The sequence below is a fragment of the Bombus terrestris genome, chromosome 5, assembly GCF_910591885.1.
Source record: "Bombus terrestris chromosome 5, iyBomTerr1.2, whole genome shotgun sequence".
NCBI lineage: Eukaryota > Metazoa > Arthropoda > Insecta > Hymenoptera > Apidae > Bombus > Bombus terrestris.
In genome coordinates, this window is record NC_063273.1 from 5,420,980 (window position 1) to 5,433,890 (window position 12,911).

General features: G+C 54.1%; 1 protein-coding gene across 2 annotated transcripts in view; it reads left to right on the top strand.

Annotated features, from left to right (window-relative positions):
* LOC100648418 (T-box transcription factor TBX20) overlaps positions 1-10,558 on the top strand; it is a 41,970-nt gene extending 31,412 nt beyond the window's left edge. For both annotated transcript variants that reach the window (XM_048405795.1, XM_048405794.1), the window contains exons 5-6: positions 222-298; positions 9,289-10,558. In XM_048405795.1, coding sequence (XP_048261752.1) covers positions 222-298; positions 9,289-9,832 — 621 coding nt within the window. In that variant the 3' untranslated portion in view covers positions 9,833-10,558. The remainder of the gene's footprint in view (positions 1-221; positions 299-9,288) is intronic.
* The last annotated feature ends 2,353 nt before the right edge of the window (positions 10,559-12,911 follow it).

Genomic DNA, 12,911 nt, shown 5'->3' on the forward strand with positions numbered 1-12,911 from the left:
ACTAGTTACGTATACGAGCTTATACGCGAGACGTTCCTCGATTCGATCAGAAACTCGACTAATTTCGTAACACGCGTCGCTGCTCTCCGACAGCCGTAAAGCGCCACGGCGAACGCGGCCTACCTTTTTATCACGAAATTAGTCCAGTTTCTTCGCGGTTACGAACGCGCGATTCCAAATGAGAGTCGGTAATTACCCAGCGTGAACCGATAATGTTGCAGATAACCAAGCTGAAGATCGACAGCAATCCGTTCGCCAAAGGTTTCCGAGACTCGTCGAGACTGACGGATTTCGATCGGTAGGTAGAACACACGCACCGAACGTGTCGTACTTACGTTTGCCAATCCAGCATGGTGGATCGATTCGTTTCGCGCATATTTCGAGCCGCGGCCGTGCGGTACGGTGCCGTGCCGTGCGAGCGAAGCGATCATTACGCGCCATTATAACGTCGGCACCTTAATCATCGTGCCGGCCGAATTATCGCGCGATCTTTTAGATCTCGTTAAAAGTGGAAATTTATACAACGCTAAATGTCGAAGGAGAGGCGCGTTTGATCCAGAATAAGCGTGCTCACGGACGCTCGATTTCCAGTTATCCGTGATCATCTATCTACATGAACGACGACGCACCTGCACTCGCACTCGCACTCGCACTCGCACTCGCACTCGCACTCGCTCGCCTTCTCTCCTCTCCGCGTTTACGGCCGGGGCGGATACATGCGTGACAGAAAAGAACTTTTTCACCGGCCATGCGCCGCGTCAAAGGATTATCGTTAACAGCGACAAAGTAACGTTCCAATAACCGGCGTTACCATTAATCTTGACAGATGGACGCTACGTCGTTATCGGACATTACGTTCGTTGGCAAACAAACGATCTCGATTAATTGCAATTTCCTCGCTGTTCTGTCGTTCCCTTCCTTCGCCCCGCCATCCCCGCTCCGGTGTTTCCTCTCTTTCTTCGTGTACACGCACACTCTCGATATCCCTTTCGACGATTCCCCCCACAGCTCCGAAATTCCAGGATATTCCAGGAGAACTTTCCGACTTGGGAATGGACGCGTCGCGCCGTTACGCGACTGGAAAACTTCTCTCCGCGATTAAAACGATTATTCGGATCGTTTACGTTCGATTAACGAGTACGAACGACGCGACTACTTGCCTGAAACTACGCCCACCGAATCGTTAAACTCCGGCTCTACCGATATCCCGATCGCACTCGCGAAGGTTTTATGCAAATGGCTTACCGTGTGTATACCGTGTGTATACCGTGTGTACGACGCACTGGCGTGTGCGAGCAAACGTGTTAGGTGCAGACGCGCGTCAGTGTGTACCGGAGAATCGATAACGACTACTCAATAAAGTCGTCTTGTCTCCGGCAGCACGCTCCTTCCCAACGCTCGTGCTTTCGCCTCGCAAAAACGATATCGAGCCCTGAACGCACTCACTTAGCCGTACTTACATATTCATTTTTTCCTCGCCTTGGTTCGCATCGCATCGTATCGCGAGAGATCGCATCGGCAACGCGTCGCGGCCACCGTCTGCCAAACACCTGCTTCGGGGTTCGTGCAAACGATGCGATTAAATAATTTGTTCGCTCGTAATGGAGCAACGATTAAAAGATTTTAGGGTCGGGGAGAACGCGCCGATCTAATTAGAAGAGTCGTTACCGTTATTATCGCCGTGCAGATTTGCAGAGGGACGCGATCGAATCGTCAGCGTCGCGACCTTTCGGATCTCGAGGACGAGGTGGCAAGATGAGGTGGACGGGCCGCGGACGAGAATCGAAAACGCGGACAAAGCAGGGAGTTTGGAGCGACGAGTCACGAGAGAGCCGTATGCCTGACAGGAATTCTCGTTCTCTCGGGACCAGCGTACGGTCGGGCGCGGCGCAGCTCGCCGGTAATCACGTGCAAATCGGAGGCGTGTCGAGGCTCAACCGGAAAGTCCTTCTCTCCGCTAATGCGTTCGACGCGATCTTCGATGCGCTTCCGAGAATGGAAGGGCGTGTTTCGAGCGTTTGGAAATTTTTCGTAAACGTCAAACCGAAGAGACGGGATCAGCGAAACGTCGAACCTGTTGGACGACCGTGTCCCGTGGTGTCTTTCTCGAAACTCGCCGACTTATCGCCAATGCCACGAACGAATTCTCCGTGGGAGAAAGAGCGACGGACTCGTCGATCGACCACGCTTTAATGACACGGCAGTTTGGAGAGGACGATCGTTTGAAAATCACAGTCTGCTCTAACGCGACCCTCCTCAAATCAGCACCTGCCTAACCGAGATCACGAAAAATCTTGCCCCGTCATTCCATCGTTCGGCTCACCACCGTTTAGACTTTACCTTTCCTAACGCGATTGCGATAGCATCTCGGACGCGATCGAAATTGCCAATTTTCCGAGAAAACGTCCTTCCGTCGCGAACGTCGCGAGAAATGTCATCATCGTCGCCGTCGGCGGCGACCGAGCAAGCGCGATAAAATCGGCAAACGGTTGACGACATTCGCGTGATTTGGAATCGCGCACGAGCGCTCGACAAGAAAGAATTCGTGCGATACGAAAGAGAAAAACGCTGGTCTCGGCGCGGCGTGGCTCGGCGGTTCGCGGCAGTCGTGTTCGGCTGCACGGATGCGGCTCTGGCGGCGTCCAGAGTTAATGAGAGAGCGGCCGTACGGGGCAATACGGCGCATGCTCCCGCCCACTTCACGCCGCCGCTGATAGATAGATGCCCCTTCGGCCCTTTCGCCCCTCTCTCCTTCTCACACCCTCGGCCTCGTCCTCACCCTCGCTCTCACCTTCGTACTCTCTCCTTCGTCTCTTTCTCTCACCCTCGCTCTCATCCCTCGCTCTTCTCCCTTTTCCAATTCGTTCTTCCTCTTTCCTGCTTCCCTCCTGCCGCAAACCCCCGATCCTCTTTCTCCGTCGTCGCTGCCGCCGTCGCTGCCGCCGCCACCGCCACCACCACCATCATCGTGGCCGCGTTCGCATACGTGGCCGCAAAAACCTCCGAAATCGTTCTTATAAAGATATTACGGTAACTGTGAAAATTTAAGAACCATTTATAAAAACGTGGCTGTGCCGTGCCGAGTCTCGCCTCGTCCTCGGCTTCACCGCGCTGCCGCCTTTCGTCTCTTCTCGTCTCGTCTCGTCTCGCTCCGACTGACCTTGCCTCGCAGGTCCAAATTTACGGTCAGCTGCCGCGTGAAACTCGAAATTGCTCGAACGTCGGGGCATCGAGACGTTCGTGAAAAACGTTCGAACGGATAAACGCGAGACACCGATTCGCTGACCGGGGGAACGCGCCGTACCGCGGCAACCCGTACGTCTCGACGAGATTCGGGGAAACGTCGCGTGGAAAAGCGAAACGAGGAACGAGCGAGATTCGCTCGATGCACGGGAGAAACGAATCTCGGCGAAAGAACGGTCCTTTGTTCGTTTCCTCGTTCGTTGCCTCGGCTTTCGGCGCCGGATCCTCGACGAAAGGGGCGAAATCGGCGAACCGTTGATTCCTCGTCGTTTGCCGAAAGCGGAAAGCCGAAAGCCGAAAGTCGAAAAGAAGCGAAAAGGAGGAGGAGGAGGAGGAGGGGGAGGGTCGGTGGACGATGTCGGCGAGGATGCCAACGAAGGAGGAGAGAAGGGAAAGAGAGCGATTCCACGTTCTTCACTCTGCTGGTTCCGGAGGGCAAGGAGGGCAGGGCATTCATCTATATTAGCTTCGAGAGCGGACGGCCTGTCATTACCGCTGCCGCTCTGGCCTTCTTCTTCCTCTTTTTCCTCTGGCAAACTCTCCACTCTCCTTTTCTCTGTTTCGCGCGCGCTCGTCCCTCTCTTTCTCTCTTTTTCTCTCTCTGCCTCCCGGACGTCCTCGAGCGAGAGGAACATCACCCTGCCTCGTTCCTCCGTTTCGCGTCCACCGGCAGAACTAGCAGCATCAACCCTCGGCAACTTGGACAGCTCTAACCGATACCCAAAGTCCTCCATCGCTCTGGCCCATTAGCCGGCCGCATTACCAAACTGCCAGATGGGGACGGACGAAGACGGAAAGACGAACGTACGGCGCGAGAGCGACGCAGACGGAGCAAGAAAGGACCGGGGAAGCTTCGTTCGGTGGCCGAAGAACGCCGCGGAGCTAATAACCGTCGTTTAAAACGCGAAAACAAAGGTCTTGGCGTGCATCGTCGGGATTTTTGGGGGGGAGGTTTCGATGATGCCGATGGTGGCAGCGGTGTGGGTGTAACGGGAGCAAGAGGCGGTGTGAGAAATGGAAATGAGAACAGGAGAGGAGAGATCGGTGATAGAGAAAGACGAAGAAACGTGGAGTGGAGCGGTACGTACTAGCTGAGCCGACGCGTATATCGGCTGGCTATCCAACGCGTCAGGGTCATTACCGGATCATTACCTTCCATACCTACCGTGCGACGACGATGATGGGCGGCCGGCTTGCGAGCTCCGAGAGAGGAGTCGAAAGAGTGTCGGCCTCGCAGCGGTACGCGCGATCTTCGCTCGCTCGAAAGCGGCCGAGAGATCACTCACACTGGCGAGCTACTCGCCGTACGCGGCTTCCACGTACGATCGTCGGGCACGCACACGATCGCCGTTAAGGCTCGTACCTGTGACTCACACAGAACCGGCTCGATCGCGCGTCGGACCGCTCGGCGGCAGCCGGGTAAATTACAGGCTCGACCGTATTTTGCGTTGTTTTGTTGTTTTTCAACGCGCCGAAAGGAAATGAGCGAGCAAACGCGTCACGCCACCCCGAACCTGCTAATTTCTATTCATATTTTATGGCTATTAATTTCTTCACTGTTACACTCGCTCTTTCTCTGCCTATTTCTCCCTTTCTTTCTTCTCTTCCTCGCGCGCTCTACCCGTTTCGCCCCGACTTCTTTTCGAATCTTCTTACCCGTATTTCAGTGCGATCGCACGCTCGTTTCTCATTTACCCTTCTTCTTTTTCTCCCCATCTCCGTTCGTCTCTGGCTTCCCTCCTCTTCCCGTTCCTCTGCTTTTTCTCTCGCTTTTCCGACCACTCTCCGCGCACGCTTCGTCCTTTCACGCATTCCATTCGCCGTCTTTCTTCCCGTTTATATCCTGCGTATTCTCGTGCGTGCCGCGATCGATCCACCACGGATTTCGCGTCCCGACGTTTCGCGAGAATCGAGAAGGACCGAGATCCGAGAGATCGAGGACCGAGCTTCTCTCATCCACGTCATTTTCGTTCATGGGATGCGTGCGATAGTAACCGAGGCGAGTAGAGAAAAACAGAGAGAGAGGGAGAGAGAGAGAGAGGGAGAGTGAAAGAGAACGAAGCCGCGTTGCTCGATGAACTATCTTCGACCATCAGTGGGGTGTAACCTATTATTATCTACCACTTACCTAATGCCCTGTGTCAGCCTCGGGGTAGGCGGAGAATAACAGGCTCCCCGTTCGATGGAATCCCCTCCGCGCGCGCTCCGCTAATATCGCGAGCTCCGTTAAAACGCCGAAGCGTTTCACGCGGTATCAAAAGCACGCTCGCGTCAACCGGAAACGCTTCGATCGGCCGAGCGTCGTTTCGACCTTATCCTCGCGAGAGAGGTTGCGCTTGGAATCGCGCGAGAAACGATCACGTACTTTCTCTTACTCTGCGTACGCATACGCGCTTCGTAGGCCTTTGGTCGCGTCGCGACGATTCGCTCGGTCGACGGATAGCGGAGAGCGAAGGAAATCACCGAGGAAAGCTCGATGCACGGGAAACGATCGACCACGCTCGGCTACGTTTCCAGCGACGTTCTCGATCCGTTGGGTAAAACCGATCCGAGTATCGGATCGTTGTTTATAGATCGGCCATGTTCGAAGGGCGTAGCCGCGGTAGTCGTGGACACTTTAATGGGTAACAGCGGTGGCCTCTAATTAGAACGTTTCGAGCGTAACCGCGCCATTACGGGGAAAACGCAGACTCGTCAGATCGACGAGGAATATTTATTGCTCGGTGTAACAATTACAGGAGGGCCGGCATAGCACGAATAGTAATAGGCGACCGCCTCGGGCCGCTCTCCCGTCCTGGCCAACAACCGTAATTAGGGCTTTTATTGTCTGTACATAAGGAAGCTTTATGAAAACATTAAGGATATAATTCAAGGCCGGGAGGCTACAGCGCGTCGTGAATTGCAACCAGGGTTAATGCGTATAGAGATTCTCTGCTGCGTCATTTCCGCTTTGCGTACACAGGTGCAACGCTGGTAGTGCGCACGCGCGCGCGCCCGTGTCTACGTCTGTCGCTGCAACGCGACGTTCTGCTCCGGCGTGCCGCTCGCCTTCGCGGCGCAGACTTCGCCCCGGCGAACGCTCGCTAGTCGCGTTCCTCGTATACCGCGTGCGAGTGGAATCGGCGAGCTTCGGATTCGATCGTACGTGACGACTAATAGAGTTCGGCCGTTTGACAGCGATATTTCAAAGGAACGAGAAGAGGAATGGCCGTGGACGCGGCGCGGCGGTGTGTGGTCCCGCACGTTCGAGCGGACGGCGATTAGCCCCGGGCCCCCTTCTCCCTAATCCTTCGCCTTTTTCAGCCGGGACTCGTTTCGTCCATCCCTTCGCTCTTCCTTCTTTCTTCCTTCCTGCGTGCTTCCCTCTCTTCGTTCGTCTCCGCACCGTGCGTCTCGGTAGAACGCGCGTTTACGCTTGCGTGGCGCGGTGGCGGCTAAATGCTCGAGATTTCTCCCGTTCGAAAATCCCATTTCGTTGGCATCGTTCGTCCGATGGCGTTTCGCCGCGGTGGTCGACAATTCGCTACGGACCACAGTTTCCAGCTGATCCTACGAACGCCGCGTCCTTCGGTGTCGCGTTACGCGTTAAGAAGGCTATAGTCGGCTGGTAACCGAGACTCGCGAACCAACCGCTCGCCGGAGTCGTCGTCCCTCTTTCACCCTTCGCATCTCCTTCGCTTCGTTCTTTCGTTTCGCCCTTTTCCCCGCCCTTTCTTACAATTTATACACACACACGCACGACGCGTTCTTTTTCTCCTCTCTCTCTCTTCCGGTCTCTCTCGTTTGGACTCGCGTTGTCTCTCGACTCGGTTCGATCGCCGGTCGTGATGGAGCTGTCGCGTGACGGTCCAACCGGCGATTTAAAGCGGTCTACGCGAGTCGCTGGATGAACGACGGAGCAGATTGGACTCGTCAACGAGAGATCGAGGCAGCTTGCGCGGGATTAACGACACTCGATCGGATAGAGGGGAGGGAGAGAATCGTGTGGCTCGCAGGCGATTCAGAGCGAATGACGGGGCGCCGGACGAGAGAGCGTGAAAGACAATCTCCAGACGGTCCGAGGTTTGTCGGGCTTTCGAGGAACCACCGGATGATCGATAGGAGGTATCATCGTCGAGGAGGCCGCGGTGAAATTATCCGACGAACTGCCGCCCCGGTGTCGGGTTTTCTTTTGGCCACTCGACGGTTGCCCGAGCCTACCGAACCCGCGTGGCCCAGTCCATCGCCAGCGAGATCGTTTTCTTTCAGATCAACGCGGGTGGGTCGGACGCGTCGGGTGGCCGCCGAGCAACAGAGAGCCTTCTATTTCGAAAAGTTGGCCCTTGGATTTTCAGCATGGGAAATCTCTCTCTACTCGGAGGGAACGAGAAACGAAAAAGCCGGCTATCGGCCGATCGGAGCCAAGCTCGTCGTTGTCGTCCACGGCAGTCACAATGAGGTCTTAATCACGTCGAGATAGTCCCAACGATAATCGCACGATGTTTACGTACCACTCCCGCGTGTAATCACGAAAGTAGGAAATGACTATGCAACGTGCGCGCACGACTTCGCAATGATACTGACCATTAATTATCGCGAATATCACGCGAACGTCACGAAGAAGATGCCAGACATTTTGATCCGCGGCCAGCCAATAATTCGCTCGTTAGCGTCCTGCCAATACCGGCGACCGATCGTTTCCAACGTACAATCGGCCGTAATTAACCCTAATTAAGCTGGCGTCTAATGCACGAAATCATCCATCACGTTACCCCGCCGTGGCTCCAACTCCGCGAACGTCAATGAGAAACTGTCGCGTCGTCTTAATTATCCACGGACGCCGACCTTCCTCTTCCATCCGCTTATCTCGTTCGTCGTTTCTCTCTTTATCCGCGTGAAATCTCATCGATTCATTCCCCTCTAAATGCCACTTAATGCCGATAACGTCGATCGGTTAATCACGTGAACGCGTCTCGCTCCGTCTCGTTCTTTCTCGTCCTCGTTTTCCAGTCGCACGCTCTTCGCGTCTCCTTGCCGCGATCGCGAGACTTTTGTCTTCTCAGCGGCAAGGCACGGCATTTATTTAGAAGGATAGACTGCCATATAGTTGAGCCAATATTCGTTCGTTATACCTCGAAAATGACTTTTAACGATGCTTGAATCGGAGCCGAAGCTAAGGATAACGCGACAATGAGAAAGAGAGAGGGAGACAGAGACGCGTGTCATAAACCAACGGCCAAAACAAATTTCTTGGAAATGTCGACAAGAGCGGAAGAAAAGTGAACGTTATCGGCGACATCACGTTGCGTGGCAATCGGGTCGGAAAAGCTCGGATCGCTTCTGAAGAAGTCAACACGAGAAGTCGAAGGATTACGTAGGAAACGAGGTCACGCGTTAGGGTTAATCTCTGTAGTTGGAGGAGGATCATCAATAGCGTTATTCAAAACATTGAAAGGGAAAGGAAATACAATGATTTTTCTCCTATTTCTCAGCGTTAACATTCTCGAGCTACGAAGAACAAGATCGTGATTGTGATCTAGCATATGCGTAGGACACGAAAGTAGACAAGGTGACTACAAATCGATGGATCGTATATCGCGTTCGCTCAATTACCATATTATAGGTACTTAGATCGAAACGGGATCCGTACGACACCCGTATAAAAGAATTTCCAAAGCCCCTACGGAAGACGACTGAGAACGAAAGCAAACGTTTTGTTGGCGTTATTAACGCCGCATGTAATATGTTTCTGTGTAAGGTAACCTGCGAGTCACGCGCGCTATCGATCGACGACATGGGCCAATCCTCTGGCAAGCAAGGAAACGAAAGTATGGTTTTTTCACGACAGATATGCATCGCACGACGCTTGATCGCATTAAGATACATCTTATTATCGACTCGTCGCGATGAAAATCTGTTCAGATCTCCCAGCATCGGAGTAATTTTACGATCGCGAATAGCTCGAGACAGGATCGATTTCGACTTAAATACGAATTTGTTCGTCTTTGGAAAAATTTATTTTTCTCGGCTAATCCCTTCCACGTGTTGGTTTTCGGCTGTTTTCAGAGATCCGATGGAACTGATGGAGCAACAGCTGGTGAGGTGCGGTGTGGCGCCGGTCAGATTGTACGAGCATCTCGCGATGTCGTCTCCGGCCGCGGCAGCAGCAGCCGCAGCTGCGGCAGCGGCAGCCGCCGCCCTCGGTGCTCAGCAACATCAGCAACAACACCATCAACAGTCGCAGCAGCAGCAGCAGCAGCATCAACAACAACAACAGCAACAGCAGTCGCAGCATGAGAGCTCGGCTCACGCTTTGCCCCCGTGGATCGCTCCGTCGACGGCGCTCCTCTACGGAACCGTCGGCCAAACGCACCCTGGAACTAGGCCGGCGACCGGAACGACGTCTCCGTATCCGACCGCGGCGACTACCGCGTCTTTTCCCTACCCCGCGGCCCTGCCCTGGCCCTGGCAACCACCACCTCCCGTCGCCATGATATCGCGAAGATCTTCTCCTCCCAGCGCGACCGCCGCCTCCCTCAGGTACACCCCGTATCCTCCACCCGCAAGCACCCCACCGCCATTAAGAACCCGTCCATCCACCCCCAATTAGCGATCCACCTCGGACGCTTTTCCTTAACGATATCGACGCGTTCTGCCAGCCTACTCGTTCTGTTGGTCGCGTCAAAACGATTTGGACAGCCGATGGAAGGTGTGGTAAACGCGGTGCAGCCAAAGAAGAAATCCTCGAGCCAAGGTTTTGCGCGTTGATCGAGGAAACCGCTGCTCTGTTGCGACGCTCAGAAGCGTTCGCGTAGAGACGTTCTCGCGCGGATGATCGCATGTGCGGGTTTCGTCGATTTGTACAGAACGCTAGGCGTCACGCAGTTCGGTTTCTCGTTCTCTCGACGTGCGAGGAGGAAGCATCCCGAGATCGTCATCGCTTCGTCCAGTGTTATTTAAGTTAGCTTTAGAGAAACGACCTGTACTTGTTTGCTCTCTGTGTACGCGTAATATAACCGGTAGACTGTCCGTCTTTAAATTCGGGAAGCTGGAGGGTTCGCGTTGACTGTGCGCCGGAAAAATTCCCCCTTCCTTCCTTCCTCAATTCCGATCGATTTGTACATAAAATAAGCCGAGTCGAAATATACGCGAAAGGAAGAAAAGCGACGGAGAATGGACAAAGACTCGGCTATAGTTGTAATATATACCACGATAGTATTAACGCGTGTTTCCTCGAGACGGTGATCTTTGTACATAAAATCTTTTGTGGTAGCGAGTAGCGTAAAACGACGTATTCACGATGTAGCACGGATAGAAATAAACGAATTTTCATTAACACAGTTTCTTTCATTTTTCCGTTACCAGAGACGAGCCACGTCTCGTCTGTTTCCTTCGGAACGACGCGACCGCCGATACACCGCGAGACCGAAAGAACGAACGGATTTTCGTTGGTAAAAACGGATCGTCGGTGTCGAACAGGTCGGAGGAAATTCGTCACGAAGCGAATGCTGGACGGCGCGGCGCGCAGGCCGACCGTTTCCCGAGGCACGTCGTGGCCTGCTCATCGAGTGGCTCGTCACGCCAGCCAGGCTTCATCGCACCTCCAACTGCCGTGTAATTCCGTTATACCTATCTGAAATTAAATAAATTCATTTCACGGCCTGTCAACGAGCAATTATTTTTAGATGCAGCCACTTTAAGGCCGATTCGTTCCATGACTAACACCTCGCGACTCACGACTCACGGCCCACGACCCCTCGCCCGAACCCAGAAGCACGTCTCGTCTCGCGTATCGCGTATCCCTTGCCTGCCGCGTCCTACCACCGACACGAGAATCGCCACTCACCGGATCGCAAATAACCTTCCGATGCGTCGCTGTCGCTGTGTATCATCGCTATAATTTACGCGCACTCTATACATATATCGCCTCAAGGTACGTTTCCTTTCGAAACTTGAAGGCTGGCTGAGAGTAGCGGCCGGTAGTTTAGTGGAGTAGTAGGTACAGCCAAATTTTTTCGCTGTGGACGATTCGTCGAAAAACACGGTTATCGTCCTTGTTTTTCATTCGCAGCGATCCTGCAAAGCGAACGGTGTCGAGATTCGGCTACGCTTGTTACTCGACTCGACTACCGGCCGTGTCTCAAGCATCTTTAAGTATCATCGGTGATTAAACGCGAGATCGCGAGGAAACGCGTACGGAGGGAAAGAACGGAGCGGACTGCTGAAAGGAGCGTGGCTCGTGGGAAAGCAGATCTCGCTGTTCCGCGTAATCGAAGGAACATCCGGTGAGTGTGCAGCGGCGTATCGCGCGAAATCATCGGAGGACACGAAGTGTATCGTGTATCGGAGCGGCGCTGGAATCAACGCGTTCGAGCAGGAAGATAAGGAGCGAAAGAAGAAAAGAAAGGTTTCACCGGGGCGCGAAAGCGATCGTGTGTTGCGTCGTGATGGGTGGAGCGAGGTGAGAGAAACAGAGAGGCGGCTCCCAAGCTTGTAATTATGTTGATACGAATGATCTGCGGCTGGCCGCAAACCGACGAAGAGAAGAAGGGAAGAAGGGAGGAAGGGGCGAAGGAGAGAAGAGAAGAGCGAAAAGAAGAAGCGCGGCAGAAGATGGAGAGCACGGGGTGGCGGAGCACGAGTGGAACGGGAGGTGGAGGAAAAGAAGGAAGAGAAGGATGAGATGGGGGCGGGGAGATGAAGCCTCTAGCGGTGTTCACCGGCTGCTCTCTACGTGGCCGTTTATCCCGATCCTCGTCGCTCCTAAACGAAGGAACCCTGTTTCGCGGACCTTGCTTCTTCAACCACACGAACTCCAGACGGTTCTCTGCGTGTACCGACCATACGCGTTGCTCATCCCCACGCAACGAATAAACGGCCTTTAGGACCGTGGCGAAACCAGTTTAAGTAGTTAAGCGTAGATGTAATTGATTTCCATTTTACGAGGCTCTCGGGGAAGACGCTCCACCCGCCACTGCCATCACCACCACCACCATCACCACCACCACCACCACCACCAATACCACCTCCGAGTATGCTGCCACCGCTATTGCCGCCGCCGTCCTCATAACCACCCCCACTATCGCGGTCTCTCGTGAACCGAGTTTGGCTTTCTCCGTTCGTATCCTTCGAACGCATCGATGCGCGTTATGACGCGTACAGGATTCGATCTCGCCGAATAGAATCGATTTCCCACGCCTCGTACCGCCTCGGACATCGAACGTCGCAAAATTCTCGGCCCGGCGTTGTTCCATTTTCACGAGGTCGCGTCTCGATGCTCTTCTACTCTCGAGCGTAAACCGAAATTGGCCCGTTGCTGGCGCGCCATGGCCCGTACCACGATGTCGCCGTGATGAATTGGGCGAATGAATAATGAATGAGTCACGGGTGCACGAATCCAGGCAGCAGGCAAGCAGCCATCCAACCATTCAACCGGGCCGAGGACTAGCCCCGAGGATGTCACGGGACGTGGAAAGGATTTTAATGAAATTCAGTGACAGATGTCCGTCATTCGTAATTCTGCCTCGGATCCGTTCGAATCTTTAATTTACGCCAGCGAACTGCGCTCGCGCGCGCGTCCACGAAAACGCGATGCACAGAGACGGAGAGTCGATTACTCGCGTGGAAGCGTTCGGAACGCGAGATAAGCGAGTTGGTCGCGCGAGTCAGATCGAGATCGAACGAGCGAT